This window comes from Crocodylus siamensis, chromosome 1 (assembly GCF_052110815.1).
Source record: "Crocodylus siamensis isolate JL-2025a chromosome 1, ASM5211081v1, whole genome shotgun sequence".
NCBI classification, from domain to species: domain Eukaryota; kingdom Metazoa; phylum Chordata; order Crocodylia; family Crocodylidae; genus Crocodylus; species Crocodylus siamensis.
This window is the reverse complement of record NC_143395.1, coordinates 187,407,020-187,428,918: the sequence shown is the minus strand read 5'-3', so window position 1 is coordinate 187,428,918 and position 21,899 is coordinate 187,407,020. Positions and strand designations below refer to the sequence as shown.

Genomic DNA, 21,899 nt, shown 5'->3' with positions numbered 1-21,899 from the left:
GCTGGAAACTTCTAAACCATCTTGGCTGAGCATTGGTCCAACATATATCTTGAGTGTTGCCGTGTAGTAACTGTGAATGAATGTAGTCACCTTTGTGTATAATTTGAACTAAGCGTGCAACATTTTAAAACCTAAGATGTATATAGGCTTAGTGCCACTAAAAGGCTGAGTGAGCAAAGGTAGCTTTAGAGACGTGATTCTCAACCAGGGTGTCAGGGCACCCTGACAGCCTTTGAAGAATGCTTGCTTCCTGGAGAGAGGAGATAAATGCGATAAGGGCAGGCCGTAATTAGAAGGCAAGTGTAGCCTCTTTCCTTCCAGCCACTCTTCCTGCCTCCCCACTACGCCCCTCACTGCTAGGCAAGCTCTGCCTTGGTAGCTGCTATTCCTCTCCTCTTTCTTGACACCCCTTCAAACGTGCAGGCATGATTTAATATTTGAAATGGGGTGCTACTCAATTTGCAACATTTATGGAGGTGTGGAGTAGTATAAAATAGTTGAGAACTACTGCTTTAGAGCACCCCCTACTAGGTATCTCTAATTTGTATCCATCTGTACATGGACCCAAAAAGAGTTCAGAGGTAGCTAGAATGCAAAGACACCACTTAAAAGGAGAGGGGAACACAGATTCACTGAGGTGCAGTTTTGGGATTCCCTTACTATGGGTTTCTGGTGCTCACTCCACTGAAAAGGAGCTGAAGATCTGGTCCCATACCCAGCTACAAAATGGCTTTTAAGGGAGAACTGTCCTTCATGTGTAATCTTGTACTTTCACTCTTGCCATACATGTTCAGTGAACTGGATTTTCTTCATAAATTGAGGTTTACTATGTTACTTTTTTCATGTTAATCCTAAAAATAAATCTGTCTTCTGACCCTTTGGCTTGAATATTTGCTTTAATATTTGCATTTTCTGAAAGTCTTTCACGTGGTCTTGACCTTAAAGATTTTGAAACTAATGTAATGGCTGACCTCTGCTCCTAAAGTAGCAGTTACTGACTCTCACAATGAGGCAATAACTCTTGCCTGGATTACACTTTTTATAAAAGTAAGTAATAGAAAATCCTGTATTATAGTATTGCTTTCCAGAACTCATAAAAGAATAACAAAGTTGTGTCCATGCTGAAAAAAGGTGCCTTGTTATAAAGGCCCCATATCAGTAGGTCATTCACAGCCAATTATGTCATATCCAAACCTGAAGATGTGCCAATTAGCATAGAAGGAACTCTCAGTGTGGTACCTACATCTGAGAATTAACTGAGAGCCTGGTGAAATTAGTTTACTGCCATAGCTGCAATTGAGCAATGGTATCCTGAACCTCTTAGACAACAGATCAAATATAGGTCTGATGTAAGCTATTTTACACTCTACTGGAAAGGGCAGAGCCACACCTGTCTATATCAGGTGTGAATATGGCTCCAAAACGACAATTCTTATTTTGACCAACATTTGTAATTGTTGCCTTGGATACCCTGGATGGAAGTTAAATGAAATTGAAATATTCTTCATTCTTGGAGAAAAGATGGCACCATCAAAGGGAGAGTTAATTCAAAGATCTATCAGTGTAAATAATGCATTAGGTTTACAACTGGCTGGAAGCTAATGGGATGTAGTCAGTTATCTCTCTGCAGCCTGGATTATTAGTTTTTGAAAGTTGTTACCATTTTTGACTGTTGTGCAGGCTATGATGTAATGTGTTTGGAGTCTAATCCAGGTGATCATCTCATTGCAAGTAGTACTATTTATCACTCTTGCTGTTCTCGAGCATTGGGACTGAATGGGATAGACAAGCTATGTATTTTCTCACCTACCATACCCCCCCACTCCAAATAAGGCACACACCTGATTTGGGGAAGGTAGAATAAAAAAAGATTTTTCCAGAGACATAACTGAATCCTAACTGCAGTGGCAAAGTACACTCTTCAGCATCAGCAAGAGTTAGAGTTTTAACCCTCTCATAACTGCTGTCAGATTGGCAGCTGCTTAGCCAAAGGCTACTGCAAATTTGGTAGTGGCTATAAAAGGATTAAGATGACCCTGAAGAGTGAACTCTGCTCCTTCCCTTCCTGGGAGCAGCAGGGAGAGAAGCGTTAGCAGCCATTACAGGATCGCCATTCTGGCACAGAATATCAGCTTCCCTGCTGTTAGTGCACTGATTTAGGGGGAAAGAAGCATGAAGTAGGCAAGTAACTATATCGTTTTCCCTTAGCTCTCAACTGAGATGTAGTTCCTTGCTCCTGGTTTGATGCAGTATTAAGGAAACTGGCACTGCCTTCATTTGTGCCTGGTGCATATGCATTCTGCAGATAAACAAATGCCAGTGTCATCAGTACAATACCTTTTATAAGTGCATACACAAAGAATGCAGTAATTCAGAAGAGATGTTTTCAGGTTAGGGAAGTCCTGGTCCTCTTGACATCTGTGAGAGTCTTGTTATTGACCTCAGTAGGGCCAAAATTTCACTCAGTGTGGTTAAACTTTGTTTAGAACTTTTGACAATTTCCCTGTAGATTTGTATTGCCTATTCCCCTGTTACAGTGAAGGCTGCTTCAGCTATGTATTTTCACATTTTGATTAAATTTAAATTTGATGAAATTCTAATTTATTGTACCTCTGATTCAGACTGATAGAAGTAATCCCTTTTAACTCAGAGCAGAATTTGCCATTCTAATATAAAAGGCAAGCATAAACCATGGTCCAAATATCAGTATGTAGCATTTTAAGTATAACATAAGATGAAAAAAGTTCAACAGGGGCAAGTTTGGGCAGATTTTATATCAATGAGGTAATTTAAAAAATCTGTTTATGTTCAGTTCTTCTTCCAAACTTGGATTTATCAACTTATTATCATTCCATGGAAGAAATGAGAAGCTGTGCGGGTAATTAAATATTTGCCTTGGGGAATTATTTGCAGTTAATTAAAGCCACACACTTTTGGTGCATACCTGCTCTACAGATTATTAAATTTGGATCAGATGTTAACTACCCAGGTTTCTCACTTATCCGTCAAAGATTGTTCTTGGCAGCTTTAAGGAAAAGAATCATATCATGACACTCTTTGGCAAAGAATTTCTGTGCTATTTTATAAGAAGTAACTTTATGGAAGTGGAGCCCAACATGTATATGTATTTTTCCCATAATATCATTTATTATTATAGGCCTTTGTCAGTTTTGCTTAGTTTTACTTCCTAGCGCAACTTTGGGGTATATTCTACTCTGAATATGTTTATACAGCTCATTTATTAATTAGTATGTCAAGGAGTATGTATCGCCAATAGCTGGGAGAATTTTTATCTCAGGGGCCTTTACTGACAAGGGCAAAATACAAAGTCGTACATCTAGATGGATGGAAAATAAAAATATAGATCACAGATTTCATGGCCCCTTGCCATGAATTTCTACAGTTTATTTTCACCATCATGAATGAGAAACACAGGGTTTGGGTTCCATTACCAAAAAATTTCCATCAGACCTTAGTAATTTTATACTCTGTGTGCAAAGGAATAGGAATTAGAACTCCTGGTATAGAGCTTGACATGCCATTGATTCAGTGCGGGACAATGGTCTGTTCATGTAAGTAATCTGCCTCAGGTTTCCCACGTGTGTGGCAAGTTTTGTCTTTCTAAGAAAGAATGAAATCTTGACCTCATGGATGCCAGTAGAGGTTTTTCCATTGACTACAATGCAACTAAGATTCTTTCCCAAGGTTTTGTGGGTTTTAATATTCATTAAACATGTTTAGATCCACTTATGAAAAGGGCTAGTGTTGTTCTGTAGCATTATCTAACAAGTAGATTCATTATTTTTATGTTATTCCCATATTTTCATTTCATTTAGCTTTTTAGAAATGCAATTTATTATACTCTGATTTCCTCTTTTTTTTTTCTTTTTTTTAAGCTAGGTTTTCTTTTAAGGTAAGTCAGCAGTACAGCCCAGCCCAGATGATTCTCAATAATGATAGAGTTCTGGAATCAATATGGGTAATTTAGAGCTCTGGCATTTTTTATTATTATTAAATTTAATGTTGTGTTTAAACAGGAAAACATTCTGTCGGAGTAAATGAATGCCAAATATGAATCCTAGATTTTCAGGTGTTTTCTGAAGTAGAAATTAGGCTCCTCCAGCAGAAAACCCACTTCGGCATTTTTGTTTTTTGTGTCATCAGAGTCTTCAAAAGATTTCAAAGCCACACAAGAGAATGACCCAGCACATCGTGAAATGTGTGAGCAAGATGAAGCTGAAGGTGAGATTTCAAAAAGATACAAGTAATGAATCAGTTGGAAACCTAAATTTCTTTCATTACAACATTCATTTTTTTCTAGCTATGACCTATGCTGCCTTAGGACAATGCCTGTCAGCTTTAACTAGTACATATTGGGTGCATCTACATATGCAATTGATGTACCTTAAGGTTACTGCGCATTAAAATAAGGAACAGTAAACTGTATCTGGGAACACATCTACACGTGCGCCTGTGTCAGGAGCAAATTTGCTCCCAATGGGAACAGTTGAGTCCAGGGCTGCTCCTGCCTCCCTGGCCTGCTCTGCCATCCTTCAGCAAGCAGGGGGAGTTCCAGGCTTCCCTGGTGCCAGCCCTGGACTGGCAGGGGACATAGGAATCAGGCTTGGGCTGTGGGGAATGAGGGAGGGGAGCTGTCCCAGAGTGGGGCACAGCCCCCAGCTGTGTGGAGCTTGAGATTACAGCCCAGGTTGGTGGTGCTGGCTTGGGGCAATGCTTTGTGACCAAGCATCAACAGTACACTAAACTGTCCCCTCGCTTTGCTTGCTAAGAGGATGAGGGAGCAGGCCACAGAGAGCTTCCCTGTCCCCCTCAGCCCTGCTGCTGCCCAAGCAGTGCATGCCCCAGTCAGCCCCTACTCCCCACCTGTGCCTGGGACAGCCAGGAGCTGAGCAGCACTTGGACCAGGGGGAGATGCTGGGGCGATAAGCAGCACTGGGACCGGGGGGAGATGCATCTCCCCCCAGACCCAGTGCTGCTCAGCTCCTTGCCACCCCCAGGCATAGGTGGGGAGTGGGAGCTGACTGGGGCATGTGCTGTGTGGGCAGTGGTAGGGCTGAGAGGCAGGGAAGCTCTGTGTCCCTGACCCAGTGCTATAAGGACAGAGAACTCCCCTGTCCCAGTGGTGCTCATCTCCTGGCTCATCATAGGACCTGAGTAGCACTGGGACTGGAGAAAGAGAGTCCCCTATCCCCTTAGCAAGCAAAGTCATGGGAGAGTTCAGGTTGCTGCTTCTGCTTAGCCACAGAGCATTGCCCCAAGTCAGCACCACTGAGCTGGGCTGCAATCCTGAGCTCCACACTAGAGCCATGGACAGCTCCTGCCCTCTGTGGCCCCCAGCTGCCCAGGCTGACCCGTAGAAGTAAATTGCTCCCAATTAGAATCTACACCTGCTGTACTGCATGTGCAGTAGCTAATGCGCAGTTAATCTAATACCTGTATTTCTTGGTACTAGCAAACCACACATCAGCTTAATTTACTGCGCAGTAAGTCCTGTTCATATGTAGATGGTGACACTTTACTGAGCATTAGATTAGTCTAACGAACAGTAAAGCATCTCATGTAGACACGCCCTTATATGCTAGTCAGTCTTGTACACTACTCTCTAGAGTGTGTAAAGAAGAAACAGGCTTCCAAGTAACTTATTTTAACCATACTGATCCTGGGCCACTGCATAGCATTAAGCTTTTGTTACCACAAGCCTGCAACAGCACTTTCATTTTTTATATAACATGGATGCCAAGCACAGGTGATTTAGAACAGCTGCTAGTCTGTACTCTTGTAACTGCCAAGAACCTTTAACAGAGAAACCTTCAGTTCTTGAAATAGTGAGCAATTCATCTCAGCTGGGCCTCCAAAATCAGGACATCCATGCACATGCACACACACAGCTCCCCCCACCCCTCATCCCATCCCTACCCGGTAATCCAGGTTTGATACTTTTAAGGATACCATGGGGGGGTGGGGGCTGCATAATATTATCACTGTTAACTGTATAAACACCTACACATGATCACAAGTTCAACCCAGAGATTTCAAATAGGAATCCAGAGTATCAAAACCATTGTGGTCTTTCTGACCTATTGTGGTCTTTCTGAGTTCTTTGAAGAGCTGCTCTGTGTGTGTGTGTGGGGGGGGAGTTGTAGTCAAAAAGCGATTGCAACTTGTTTTTGAAATGGCATGCCAGTAAATTAAATAAAAAGTTATACAGGGGTGCCTTGAGTTTTAAAAGGTTGAGAACCACTGCTTTAGAAAGTAACCCCTACATTACTAATTACTAATTTTGCTTTAATAAAATTATATCTGGCTTCACGACCCAGGTAGACAAAATGTTTCTACCAGTGTAATGAGCTTTACAAAAATTTAAGAAAAGAGAGGGTGGGTGGCCTAATTTGTACACTGGGATAATTTCACCCAATCCAGTTTAGAGTTACCCTGAAAGAACCTCTAATGTATCTCTGATAAATCCCCAATAAACCTCTGCAGGTGTTGTCTCTGTATAATTTATTCCTGGGTAGATATTGGTTCAAAGCTAATCATTAATTTCACCTGCTTCCCTACCTCATAATAAGGCATTGTGATAACCACCTACTACTGCATGCAGTTGCCCCAAGACAGCTTCACTCTTCCAGTCCACTGTTTTTTATATTGGCGCATAAAATCAGTGTAATTTACATTACTCTAAACATCTCATCAGTCCAGCCCTAAAATAATAAATTGCCTACTGGTTTTGTACCATACTTGAAGATCATCTCTTTTATATGCACATAGCCATCCAATTGACATGATATTCAATCTTTGATATTAACAGAGCAACAGGATGATTCGTCAAAGGATGAGATGAAAACTGATGCTGATTCCCAAAGCTCATGCATGGAACTAGAAGGTATAAGCAATGCTCTGAGAACAACAAGGAAGATAAAAATGCAGTTCATGATTCAAGTATTATTGGCATGAGACTCAAAGTGGTATCTGATGTACCAGTCATTTCTCTTTATAAAAAGGACCAAATTCATGGAGCTGCATTTCCTTACAGTAGATCTGAATTTAACCCAGAACTGGAAATAGCTGTGATAGTTCAGCTGGAAGAGATAAATGCTGACTACTGTAAAAGTAGAAAATGTAGGGGATGGATTGTACATGCCTTCACCTTGATGGTGAGCACTCAGTCTGAATCTTGCAAGGGTCTGACTACTTTGAGTACTGTGAACCTGATCCAGCAAGTAACTTGGTACACACTTAACTTCAAGCCTCTGAGCAGTCCCAATGAAGCCTTGCACTGTTAGTTTAGTAACTGACAGTACTTTTCTGGATCAGGGCCAGACTGCTCAGCACCGTAATTGCAACTCATGCCGTTTATAGTGCCTTGACGGCAGTGGGCCTGCTTGCCTAAGTGGCTACTAACCAATGTGAATAAGGACTCCACAGCCTGATTCTGTGCTAATGTTTTTAATGATCACCACTGTAGTCTGTATAAAACATTTTATTCAGCCCCATTTCTGAACTCCCTACTGCCTGACTTGTCTTTCTTATGAAATCCTCTTTAGAATCTTTGTTGATCCAAGAAGATGCAGTAAAGGTGGAGAAACCTGTGATTCCTGTAATAGACGAAGATAAAGAAGGAAACAAAAAAGAAAAAACAGGTAGGACTCTCTACAAATTAGGGCTAGGTAGAGAATTCAGCTGACCTGACGTGTTCTCACGGAAAGCTATGTTTGTGTTAGCAAGCATAGTTATTCTTTATCTATCACTGCAATTTTCTTAAGTGGAAGAAACATAGAAACAGTGCATGTAGGTAATATTCTTGGGGGGTTTTCTAAGTGATATTAAAATGTTGTTATGCATTTCACTTGAATACACTCAAGACAATTTTAAGTGGAGAAAAGCAAGAAAATCAAGTTTAAATTGGTTTTAAAAACACATTAACTGTTTATCGTAAGTTTTTTATGTTCATTTTTATAACTTGCTGATTACAGGAGGAGTTATGTGGATACTTAAGTACCTGCTTTGTCATATTCCCTGGAAGGACAATATTAAGTGTATTTACAATGAATGGGCGTGAAAATGATTTGTGATGCCATAAGCAGAGATTTAACAAGTAACTAAAACTAGTAATTCTCATGAAGAGATCAATATTTAGAACACATGCACAGAGTTCTGCTGAATCAGTAATATTGACCATGAGCACAGTTTTAAATGCCTATCTATTAATTCGTGAAGAAACTCAGAAGTTTAATTTTCAGAGTAATAGTTACTTTTTCAAAGCCCTACCTTTACATAGTCATTTGTAATAGTCCTGCGTTCACACAAAAACCAATACCGTATGTTATGTAAATAGTTCTTCTCTTATTATAAAGCAAATGCAGATTAATAATTATATGGGCTCCCTTTGTAAAACACTGAGATCAATTACAGTTTGAAATTAAAACTCCGACATGATCTTATCTGAAAATCCAGGTCAATGCTAACTACATCTTCCTAATTATGAACTCCTTTTGTCAGCTATATTGACACTGACTTAATTGCAAACCTATGTTAGTAGCATTGACACTTTTCTTCACTGCAGTCCCAGGTTAATAGAACTTAATAGAACTCTGCTCATATCCAGTTTAACAACATTTTCTCTTTTTATTGCAAATCCAAGTTGAGACTAATCACACCTCTTTATTACAAGTCATGCTAATGGTATCTGTGTTGTGTTTTATTACTGACAGTGATAATATAACTGATATAATCCTTACTTCAAATCCAAGTAAATGGTATTGCTCTCCTTCAGTTGCATATCCAGGTTATATAACACAGGCTCACTCTAATTGCAAATACCAAAGTCATTATGTTAATTTGCTCCTAATAGAAATTATTTACATTTTATTTTATGCCTCATCAAAAGCAAGTTGGACAAAATGTACCTTCATTATTTGTACATTTCCTCTTCTTTAATACTTCAGTGTGCCCTACAGCTAGTTACTGTCATTTAGTTCTCAGTGGATAGATTATATTTCACCATCTGCTCTACCTAGCATTTAAATATGCAGCATTAAGAAAGGTAATGTCAAAAAAAGGGTCATTCTTGGCACTTTTTTTTTGTCCTTTATTTCAAGGGTTCAAGTATCAACAAAGTTAAAGGATCTTTCTGAATATTTTGGAGCATATTCCCACTTCAACATACTTCTTATTAATGGTATTTATACATAATTAGAACCTGAAGATCATGGAATGATTCCCTTTGACTTCAGTGAGCTTTTGACCAGGCCTGTAAGAAATAGCACTGTTTTATTTAAACATGGGATAAACAGGGTTCAATTAAACCTCTGGGTATTTCTTCTCATTTGTTTTGAAATGCACTGCCTTTTAAAGTACCTGAGATTTGGAGAATAAATCAATACTTTTTAGAATTCCAGACAAGGAAAGAAGAGTCAGGCTTTCCTTTCATTTTATTTCATTCTAATAGGTATAACAATATATAGGTAATCTTCACAATAGATCTTATAGGCTTTGTTCAGGTTTTGTGTGCACATGTGCTTCAGTATTGGACTTGAAAGTTTGTCATTACGTAAGAGGGATCTTAAAAGGAAGAGGGAAAAAAATCAGCTGCAGTTTGTGCTGATAAAAGTGTACAATGAGTATGTCCCAGAGAGACTTCTAATGGAAAGAGTTCACCTGGCATAAAGCAGAGATTTTATATATAACACTATCTCATGTAACCAGAGTGCTGCCTCATAAACTAATTCAGTTAAATGTTTTCCCAGAAGCACCTACAGTACTTTTGAAGTAAAACATAATAGCATATCTTGGTCTAATAATATTTGAAAAAAAAGATAATACCGGAATGCAATTCCCATTAAACAAAAACCCAGTCATACCTCTTTGCTTTCAAGGTAGAAATAGTGCTTTTGATCTGCATGTGCATATTTGACTTTACCATAGTGCAAAACGTGATCCTTGTCTGCTCTAAACTCAGTGCCTTTTTTACAACTAGACTGAGCCCTGTGTTCAACCCAGAGGAAGGGAAGACATGTCACTGCCACCCTCAGAGGAGCAGTTAGGAGAGTGGACTGCCTGTGACCATTTCATATCCATCTCTGGAAAGATGGAGCCCACTAAATATGTCAGATTCACTTAGCCAACATAGACCCTGGTCATGTCAGAATACTTGCCTGGTGGCAGCGCAGCATTCTCATAGCTAGAGTTGGTTGATAATTTTCCAATCAGATTTTCAAAGGAAAATGACAACTAATTGATACTGAAGTGCTTTCTGAAAACGTTTCAGTTTTGATAGATATCAAAAGGGATATGGGCAGGTTTCCAGCAGAACCCTCTTTGATTTTCTGCCAGCTCCATGAAAGAGCTATTGAGAAACCTAAGCTAACAGGCTCTGCAGCTCTGGGACAACCCCAGTATGTGAGACAACCCCAGATCTGGGAACCACAGAGCTTCCAAGCTCCTTGTTGCAAGATGAGGAGCTTAGCAGTCCTAGCCCAAGGTTTTCTGGCTCTTGGACAGCCCTGCCATGCAGCCTAGCCTTGATGATCAGGCACCAATGATCCATGGATCTGGGATAACAACAGAATAAGGAACTCAAAGGCTTCCAGGGTTTGTGGTTCCAGAGCATCCCCATCAGCTTCCCTTAGAGTCAAGCAGCCTGGGGAACCAACTGAGCCTGGGGTTAGGAGGCCTTGGGATGCTCTATGTCTGTATAGCTAAAGCCCTGGCAGGTGCTGGCTGAAACTGATATGACTGTTGTCAGTTGCACTGCTGCCTACCATTCAGTACCAAAACCAAAACCTAGTTTCTTGCAAAGCATTTTACAATGAAAAGCACTTAAAGCGTGAGTTTTGACAAAAACAAAAATCTTGCATTTCCAAAACACTGATAAAATCAGTAGTAATATGCTATTGGTCTCACTTTTCCTATCTTAACTAGAAGTTATATATTGAGAGCAAACAAGGAAATGAGACCAAGATGCATTCTACAGTATTTCTTCAGCTAACTAGAATCTGCTCAGATCTAGTCTGCACAAGAATAATGAAAACCTGCTTTTCTCATAAGATTAGGGAATATTCTCAAATCCCTTTATTAAAAAGCAGAGTAAGTGATGATTGCTGACCTATTTGCTGACCGAACAGGACATACTGAAAACGGTATACAAATGTTTTTAATCTAAAGCTTGGCCTGCCTTTATACAGACATTTAACAAAGGAGGCTGTATTCGTAACAGATGCACATTCATTGTTTAGTGGTGTTTTGAATCAGCTCAGTTTTCTACAAGACTAATAATATTTGACAAATGAAAGTGAAACACATTTTACTTGTCCAAATGTGTAACCATTCCTCGCTCTGAGCCCGCTCTCTTCACTTTCTCTTTCCTACCCTTATCTCCTACAAAATCAGTCTTTTTTATACAAAAGTATTGAATTGGATGATTTCCCTCATTTGTCATCCATGGAGATTGCTCAGCTCTTTGGAGGATAAAATCCCTGCCAAAACATTTGCATGGGAACAGAAGTTGCCAGTAGTTGGCTGCTGTGCTCCATTTCCATATACTGGCTTGAATATTTTCTGTCATCTCATTGTCATCCTAGAATTTAGGGGGGTCCTGGTTAGCTCAATACTATTTTTGTAGTCTCCTCTTTTCTTAGAGGAGTCTGCCAGAGATTATGATTTCTCAGATCCAGTCTATTTATTCTTCCTAAAGACCCATGTCATTTTTCAAACATAGTAAACCTAATCAATTCATAATGAAAATTGTCAGTGCATGTTCCACCAGAGGGACACTTAGGATCCTACTTCCCACCCTCCCGCCCTCATATGAGAGAGTAAATTCAAATAACATAATTTTACCTTCCATTTATGACAGTTGCTTACTGCCAAGCTATGTTGTTTGTGTTTACTTAACTGTAGGGGACTCTTAAAGGACTGATATAGGGTTTCACTTAAAAGGCAGACACAGCACAGCATTGAATGGCACTTTTAAAAGTACCGTAATGAATACATCTAGAAGGTAAGGCATATTTACAGTGTGTTGAGTTGCATGCCATGTGGTACTTTGGTAGGCCACAATCCACCTTGTTACCCCTCTGGCCAACACAACTGCATGAATGCCATGTTTAACAATATTTATAACCAGGCTTTTCTCTTCTTTTTGAATCTCACATTCTGAAGTCAGATTATTTAACATCTTCATCGTTATGATCAGTTGCAGCCTTCTTGTCAAGTCTTCTCCCAGACCTGCACTGCAGAGCCTAGACACTGCAATCCTTTATCTACATTTAACCCTTCTTCTCTTAACATAGCTCTTCTTCTATGGGGTGAATTTTTCTTAAAACAACCACTTCAACTTTTTAATCTGTCCAAATTAGGTCAAATATTGTGGCAAAGTAACATGTAAATGTTCTTCCCTAATAGCTGCTACACTTCTTTCCATTCTCCTTCTCCAATATAAGTACCATAAATCACGTATCTAGTTGTCAGGCAACTCCTTATCCTGTCAAACACTACTGCACATTCTGTGCAGCCATCATACCCCTGGATGTTTTGATCTATCCACTGTCACTTCATTCATACCAGCTGCTCTTCCATTTTTCATGATTACAATTGTTCTTTCTACTTCATCCACATGCAAATCGCCATCCTTTTGTTTGCTGACACTTAACTTTCTCTCTGTCTTATTCTTCTTGCAAGGTCCTTTATATTCAAAATAGCCTTTCCACACATTTTGAATCTAAGTTGGACTGGTAACCAACAGGCCATTTTCATCTTCCATAAATTCAGGTTCATCTGTCCTAGATCTCTTGTTTTAAATATCCCGTGCAGAATTTTCTTGTAAACTTGTGTGTCTTATTTGAGTTTTTCTGTGGACTCTTTCTATCTTTTTCCCTTTTCTTTTTACTATGCAATAATAGTCCTTTCTCTTTTGCTAAATATTCCATGTTTATTTTCAGCTGATCTGGTTTTCAACCACTTCCTTTTTTGCTTGATTCTTTTCTTGAACTGCTTTCTGCACCTTCTCATTCCACCACAGCATATCTGTCTTATTTTTAACTCCACTTTTTCTCCCCCTTACCTGCTTTACAGGCACCCTTTTGAACTCATTCCATTGAAAGTCTCCATCCTCAGCCTGGCCTTGGGAATTTTCTTCATGCTTCTATCTTTTAAGTTCTTTCATAGCATTATATCCTGTAATTTCCACATTTTCAATGCTTTCCTTTTTCTTGGTTTAATTCTACTGTTATGTTTGAAATGAACTACTGAGAATGAGTTTCACATTTTTCATTATTTCTTATTATATAAACACTTATAGCCCCACTGCTTCCATCCCAAGTATATCACATTATTAAATAGTGCTTTCTTTTTTAAAACCAGTTATTTCTGATTCTAAACAAGTTTCTTTGATGATAGTCCAATAATTTCTTAACCTGTTCATTTCTATTTCTGAATTTGTGAGGTATAAAACTTCTTTATGTCCCAGTATGTTTATACTAACTTGTCCTTTGAACTCACTCATAGTAATACCCATTCTGCTACCCCTATTCCCTAAGTAGTCTTCATTCTATTTACTCTTACCATACATAGCCCACCAGATATACGCTTCCATTATTTTAAACATATATATATGTTCACAGGTTTTTTAAAATCTTTTGCAATTTAAATAATTTTCTCTTGCATGAGATATATTATCCATCTTAAGTAATGGACCTGCATAGATTTCCATTACTATCTGTACCACTACTGTGTACCATTTTGCAAGATACCAGCTACTATTTTACTAGTATTTTACTGTATTTCTACCAGTAGCCATTATTCCAATACTTTGGGGACCTAGGAAAATAAGTGCTTCTGCTACATAATCAAAGAAAAAAATTATATGTTCGTTTAAACTGGTGAGGGAGATGTTTCAATTTTTCTAATATTTTGTTAATATATGCTTCTAGGGTTTTCATGCTGATGCATTTGTCAGTATTATCAAAGTTTCTTTACAACATAATTATTTGTAATTATAAAAATACAAAAAGAAATCACAGAAGGATCTTCTTATATAAATCGTACATATTTTAAATTGAACTATAGTAGTTGCATCTTGCTTTCTTTTATATTACCTCTAAAAAGGTGTATTTCCTTTTATATGTCCTCTAAAAACCTGATATAGAAGAAATTTTGTAGAAAAGAGATTTAAAATTAAAGGATACTTCTCTTCCTCCTCCTCTTCTTCTCTTTCTTCTTTGTTTTTGAAAAAAACATTAGTAATGTATTTGGAATATCACAGTTCAAAACCGTACTCCAAATTTGATTATTCATCTGCCCTAGGAGGAAATCAAGCCACTCATGGCTAGATACAAACGTTACACATATTGCTCATTAAGCAGGCAGAAAGTGCTATAAAGCTGTAATGGAACACATGTTCACAGCTCTTAGCGTGCTTTAAAAATGGCAGATCATGCTCTAAGTTAACCCTGAATGGAAGTATACTAACCTAAAGTGCTCTCTGCTGTGCCCAGATGCTAGGCCAGCCCCATCCCCTCAGCTCTCATTGACATCTTCTGATCCCAGCCCAGCACACGTCCTGGTGGGGGAAGAAACCAGGGAGGGGGCGGGGGTTCTGTCCCTGCAACTGCTCAGCTGTGGTGCTGGGCTGAAGCCTAGCTGGGGGGACTTCAAGGAAAGGGCTCTGGGGTCCCTTTTCCCTACCCCTCAGCAGCCTTGGCCAAGCAGCAGTGGTGGGGGAATCTGGAAGGAAAGGGTTCTGGGTCCTCTCCCACCTCCTACCACTGCTGACAGTAGCCAGCTGGTGGGGGTGGCAGGGCTTGGGAGAGGGGCCATTTATGTCTGTTCAGTTTGCTTCTGATGTAACTTATAGCGCTTTAAATAAAGCAGAATAGATAGATCACTTCTGTCTGGGGCTTTTTGAACTTAACCCATATATCTAGCCTTTTAGATCAGCCCCCAAGAGAAAGGTGCAAGGAACCTTGTCTAAAATGTTATAACCTATCTATTGGAGAAAACTGTTCCTAACCCACATCAGTTTTACCTTGATCCCTGAGAGATTAAATCCCAAATACATTTAAAAGCCTTTCTAAGAGAAAATGACACAGAAATGGAAATCTGGTACAGACATGGGCTAGTCATTGAAAACCACTTACCTTGCTAAGGGGAAGTAGGAATAAGAGACATAATTGTGCATCAGGAGACACAAAATCCATTCCCTACAACATTCATAAAGCAACTGTACATATACCTTCTAAATGAGGCTGATTGTATAAACACAATCTGGCCCTAAATATGAAATATACCATGGAAGTCTGCTACAGAACTCTGCTGAAAAATATGCTTAACTCTCAAAATTTTGCAGAAAACACTGGCCATAAAGAGAAGTCAAAGCTAGTACTGTATTTAATTTTACATTGCACATGCCACATTTCTAATGTTTATCCATTCAGACAAGTGGATTGGCACAATGGCAGATGCTGGAAACTGTTGGAGATGTGAGAAAAGAATTGCCTTATTAAAAATCCCTGAATATACTCTCTAATTTTACAATATTTGTATGTGCTTTTTTATCTAAGCCAGTGGTGCTCATCCTTTCTTGTCCAGTGAGCTGGATAGGCAGTGCCTGGTCACTTGGTAGGCCACATTCAGCTGGTGGACACAGTCTGGAGCCAGAGCAGGTGCAGCAGGGATACATCTGGCCATGAGGAGAGAGTGGGACAGCCTGGACTCAATCCAGCCAAGTGTGGGGAAAGGGCTTGGCCTGGCCCTGTAGGGGTAGCAGAGGGGAAATGACCCAGCCCTGATCCAGCTCTATGGGGGATGAGACATAACCCAGCTCTTCAGAGAAGGGGGAAGAGGGCTTGGTTTGTCCCTGAACCAGCCATGTAGGGGAGGAGGCATGACCCAGACCCTCAGGGGGAAGGTGGCCTAACCCAGTTCCCCACAGGTAGGGGTTGGGGGAAGAAAGGGACATGAACCATCTTCAAATCAGCTATGCAGGGGGAAGGAGAGGCGTCATAGCCTGGCCCAGCCCCAGTCCGGCCACACCAGGAGAGGGCTGTGGCCTGACTCCAAACCATCATGTAGGCCTTGGGATTTTGGCAGCAGGGACGGGTGTCAGTATTAACTGCCATTTTCCCTTCCTACCAAACTGCCCAACCCTTTGGGAGCCCGGCAGGCAGGTTTCCAAGGTTCCACAGGCTTCACTTGGCCCGTGGGCTGGAGGTTGAATATTCCTGATGTAGACAATTAAAAAATAAAAGGGTGAGATTTTCTGGTGCAAAAGAAGCGAGATTAAGGATTTCAGAAAGGGAGCTTCTTTATCCTATGGATAGGCCCGCTATGAACAGTAGTGATGCAATCTTTACCTACCAGCAGGGATGAATCCAGGGGACGATACAGTGGTATCGTAGTTGCACCTCCCTTTACTTTCTTCTCCATCCAAACTTTAAACCCAGCTGCCTGGAAGGGGCAGCAGTGTTTCTATTCAACAAGTGCTGCCAGAGTCAATTGACTTCATGGCTCATTATCATCTCCCTAATTCCTGTTAATCTCTCTCCACACCACAGGTTTTAACGACCCTCTCTCCTTTTTAATGGCCTTGATGTTCCACTATCCAAGCTATGCTTTCTTCTGCAATTTTTCTGTCTGTTAGTCATTCCTGGAAATGTCTCTCTTCTATTTTGCAGTGACTGTTTTTTAGCTTTAGCATTAGCTTTCAGATATGGTAGTATTAACCCAAAAGTTAAAATGGCTGATGGGGAAATGTTGGATTATTTGTTTTTGCTTTAATCTTAAACTGAATAATGTCGCATTAGCCTCCTAGCATACTAGTAGAACTAGTGTGTTGTGTTATGTGTGATGATGTGCCATGTGATCTGCACATATCATCCTCTCCTTTTCAAAATCCTAAATCCATCCATGCCTACCTGTGTGTCTAGTATTTTTAAAAGAGCTTTAAGTGGCAGAAAATTTAATTCGCTTCCATTCTCCCCATTGAGGAAGCAGCTAATGCAGATCATATTTATTAACCAGGATAGGACACTTTTCAGTTAAGGCAAAGTACTTTTGTTTTTACAGGTTTTCATATAGCAACCCTGTTTTCATGAGCTGAGGTGAATTACTCTTCATAGGCTTTGAATTTGAGCAGGCTCACCTCTTGGATAAGAATGCTATAATCCTAAATTGCTTTGTAAATTCTACCTGTTCAGCAGGCTGCAGTCCTTTTTGTGTTGTATTCTGGACCTTGTAGCAGCTGAAAGTGGAGTCAGCAGTAGTTTTCAGTTTGTAATGATTCTGCCACATACTGACTGGCTTTGCTGAAGAATCTACACCCAAATAGTGGCATGCCAGACTTTTACTAAGTCTTCAGCAACTTTGTAGCATTAAAAATATTAGTTGTGTCAATCTCAGAATCAATGACACCAAAATGCAGTGTCACCACAACGGAATAGACAACTCCTGCAGGAACGCAGAAGTCAGAGCTACTCTCCAGAAATCACCAGCCATGTTGTACATTAGCAAGATGGTGTGGTTATTAATCTGCTTCCGATACCAGTTGCAAGTCCTAAAAATATTGTAATATTTTTCCTTCCAACAGAAGAAATCTTAGTTTCTTTTTATTATTCTCAGTATATCAGATGCACTGATTCTAAGCTAACTGTACATAAAGAACAGATGGTGTAAGCTCAGTTTTAAATTTGAATTATTTTACATTTATTTTCAAAGGAAAATTTTACTTTTCAGTGGTTTTTCTCCCCCTAATAAAACTAAGGGGGAAAAAAACTAGGAATCTTGCAACTTTAATGATTTGTTACAGTCATTTTATGCCATATGCTTTGAATCCAAGCAAAAGAAAGAAACTGACAAACAAAGATATGAACAATAGTGCTAAAGCTGATTGTGTTTGATAGCTTTCTTCATGTTATTTCCACTGAGAAATTATATCATAATGAAATGACCATTCTATGTAAACTTAGAAACATTGTCTTTTTATTAATTCTGATCATTTTTCCATCATAGCTTTTGTTTTGTTTAATTAATGCATTTTTGTAGTATTGGCTAGAAATACATTCAAAACTAAATCTAATACATTTTTGGAAGGATTTTCTAAAGAAAAGAAAATTAAGTCTCTGCAAAGCCTCTGGTGAAATTGGATATTTTTCAAGAAATATGTGAATGCCCATTTATATTTTTATTTTTACCACGGTAATAAATGCCAAAAAAGTATAAAGCCATATAAAATCCCTATTGAAAAGCAGATGATATGATGTCATTTTAACTTTTCACATGTTTATAATATTATTTCATGATGTTAGATGTTTTATACTTGTTGAGATACATGGCTGTATAACAGTGATAATGCCTTTTTAACATAAGAAAACTGGGAAGATAATGGAATCCATATTTCACATGGTGTTGAAGCTTACCAGTCTTTGGTTTTAGCTCAAATCCCCAGAGAATCAGCAGTAGCTCATGCAAATGAAACGCAAATCTCTTTCAAATCATATCAAATGACATCCAAGTCAAAAATGAAAAAAATATGAAAGAGGTTTTAAAATTTATCTGAAAAACTTTTTCCCCCTCTAACATGTTGAAGAAATTGGGATCAATGAATACAGACTGTGGTTTTGCAGATGGCATCACAGCTAATAATACATCTGGAAATTAACTTTAGCACATTTGGAAAATGGCACTACTTTTTAATGCACATAACACCATTATTACATTATGTCGGAATCTGTTCTTGCAACTGAAGTGTGATCTTAACTTCCACTAATGATAATAGGGACTTCAGGCACAGGTTAGAATAGATCCAGAAAGCTGTATTAATCCCTGCCGCAGCTCCAGTGTGACATCATAAAATTACCTCAGGACAGAATTTGATATTCTTGGTGTATATTTTTGTGTATCTTGCCATGCAACAAAGGAGGCTTCCGGTTAGTTTTAGTTATTTATTCTCAATACTGTTTGTCTAGATTAGAAAATGAGATGAATTAACATGCCTGGGTCCAACTGAGTTGCCTCTGTAATTGGAGCTGATTAAAACTGTTGTGTTTTGTTTCTCCATTGCTTTACATCTTGCAAAGTTGTGGTGAAGTGCTACCAAACCAAAATCCTAAATCTTGTACAGGTGTTGTAGCCTTTTATATGCACCTTACACAGGTGTGAAGAAATCATGGACAGTGCAAGGCAGAAATCCTACACAGCTAATGAATTTTCATGAACTGTATTCTCTGGAACATGTTCAAACGGTCTCTTTACTAGGTCCCAAGAATGGAGAGCCAATGGACGGAGAAGATTTTGATTGCCCTACTTTTTTTCAGAACTGGAACAAAAAAGTATTCAAACGGAGTATCTTTTCATTTCTCTGGATCAGGCCTCTATGACATCTCTGGTAGAAGTTTAAACCATCTGTCACAAAACAAGTAAAAACTTTGAGCAAGGGAGTCAGTGGAGGTATTGCCAGTCCTCGCTGAGATCTTCTATGCTGTTGTCCTCTCCCCATTTCTTTGTACCTGCTTCTTTCTACTTTTTTGTCTGCCACACATCTTTTGAATAGTAGACTTTCTATCTGTTGATCTTTTTTTTAATGCAATTGACGGTTGAATATTCAGTCATACCGATCTTACCATCTGGAACAACTTTCATCTGTTTATTCAGCTCTCATCAAATCTCACTTCAAGATGAGTGTGAGGTCACTAACAGTGTGCCCAGTCCACAGTCATAGGTCAGAGACCTGAGATGCCCTCTGTTTCAGGTTATTGTGAGTAATCTGCCAGTTAAGAGTTTAGTATACACTTTTCACCTGCCATCAGTGTCCACATGCATTCAGTGCTAATCTGTGTGGTTTACTTCCTCTCCCAGGGGCTAAGTGGAAGTAGAGCTCTCCACTATCAGTGTTTAACATCTCTCCTCTCTCTACCAGCGACTTCTGCTAATCTTTTCCTCTAGTAAAACTACATGTTCCAATATCAGCCTATCATCGCTGATAAAATATGGACATTCCAGCCCCTTCTTTCTTTTGTATCACACCTACAGGTGCTAAATCTTCCACACCTTGGTATTGCCCCCAATTTAGTTTGTTCATATTGCAGCTACTCTGCTACCTGCTATAAAAAGTTCTGAGAATAGCCTTTGCATGAAAAGCCCAGGACAAATATGCATTGCATTGAATGGCAGTTTCCTATCTTACTATATACTTAGCAGGACACTCATCACTATAATGGTTCCAGATCCAAATAACACTTCCAAAAGAGAACTCAAAATACAAACTTTTCTGCAACCTCTAAGCATTGCTATCAAGCATTTAGAATTTTCCCATCATTTTCAGCTCCAAATGCTGTGCTGTCCTTAACACAGAAAGGTCAACAGCAAAACCTCCTTTTGCAGGTGAGACAGGGTCTTATCCTGAAATATTGGGGCATTGATACCTCTCTTCCCCTACACTTCCTTTGATGATGTAAACCCTTTCTTTTTGTTTTCAAATCAGTGGTGTGAAGTGTGGGTGTGGGTGTGTGGGTGGTTCAAATAATTGTCTGTCACAGGAAAGATGTTTCTTATCCACATGCAGGGATTGCTAGGTGACACAAAAGGTCAAGTACATCTTTATTCCATTTAGAGTAGGCTCTCAGAAAACAATATCTTTTTTACCTTGACAGCCCTTAAAAGAAAGCATGCTTACATGCTCCACATTTTCTCTGTGGAGTAAATAAATGAACACTTACATGTTATACCTCTCTCACACTGATTAAGAAATAAGTTTAACACATTAAAATGTGAATTGGAATCTGAGGAGAATAGACATTTTTCTTGTTGCCACCTGTCCATGATAGCAGAGGTGTGACATCCGGAAGAAAAGTAGCAAAAAAAGGGTTTCACTGGATTCCCACATTTAAGCCCCAAACCTTTGCATTTCCAATTTATTTGTGAGGCTTTTCTCCAACCAAATTAGCACCAGCCAGCAAAATCTCTACCCATATTTGTTTGGTGAGATTTGGTAGCCTGCAAGCAACAACTAACAGCTTGAAATTAAACAAAAAAGCTTGAACAGGGTAAAACTGCTGCGTCCAGAGTTTCTGGGCCTGGGTTCGAGTCAGCAAATCCAGTCCTTTCTTCTCTTGTAAGTAGTCCAGCACATTTTCAAGATGTTGAGCCTACCTGGTCTCATTTGGATCTGACTGTATCAGCTCACAGAGACTGTTTTGATTGGATCCCCCAAAACCCTGTTGTGAATTAACCCTAAAGAAGACCATGTTACCTTTGGGCCTTCTGCAGGGAGGAGGAATCCTGCCCATGGTCATTATCAATCATTCTTCCTCTTCCCTAAAACACTAGTAAGTAATGTAGTTAAGCATCCTTGCCTTAAGGAACAGAAGTATTAAATTGACTCACTATGTTTCTTTTTGTGCTGCCTGTCAGTCTTTTGAAGCTTGCAATGAGTTCCAGCTTTGGGCTAGAAAGTTTGCTAGAAAAGTCTTTAAATTATATTTTTAATTCTACCAACTTTGGGTTGGGCCTAAAATACTAAGAGAACAGCCTTTTTAGCTTGTAGTCCCAGCTGGAACATAGAAGTGCACGAGCATGAAAAACCACTGACAACAAATAGATAGACACACAACCTTTCTAAAGGATCCCAAATTGTTTTACAAACTGATAAATACAGGGATTATATTATCTGCCTCTGAAATGCAGTTTCCTCTGGCACCAGACATAGCTATTATTTAACAGTGCTAAATAAATGTGTGACAGTTTAAGGAGCAGTGCACCTTTCCCAAATGGAACTGCAAGGGGACTTAGATAAGAGGAATGTAAGTTGAAACTTGGCCAGAATACTGGGGAGAACACCATTTGTTCCTATAAAAATTACCACGGGATTTTTAATGGCTGCAAGGAAT

General features: G+C 39.3%; 1 protein-coding gene across 1 annotated transcript in view; it reads left to right on the top strand.

Moving 5' to 3' along the window:
- MACROD2 (mono-ADP ribosylhydrolase 2) overlaps positions 1 to 21,899 on the top strand; it is a 1,497,602-nt gene that overhangs the window by 1,429,119 nt on the left and 46,584 nt on the right. Inside the window, exons 14-16 of the mRNA XM_090051193.1 lie at positions 4,165 to 4,242; positions 6,830 to 6,904; positions 7,566 to 7,661. Coding sequence (XP_089907319.1) covers positions 4,165 to 4,242; positions 6,830 to 6,904; positions 7,566 to 7,661 — 249 coding nt within the window. The remainder of the gene's footprint in view (positions 1 to 4,164; positions 4,243 to 6,829; positions 6,905 to 7,565; positions 7,662 to 21,899) is intronic.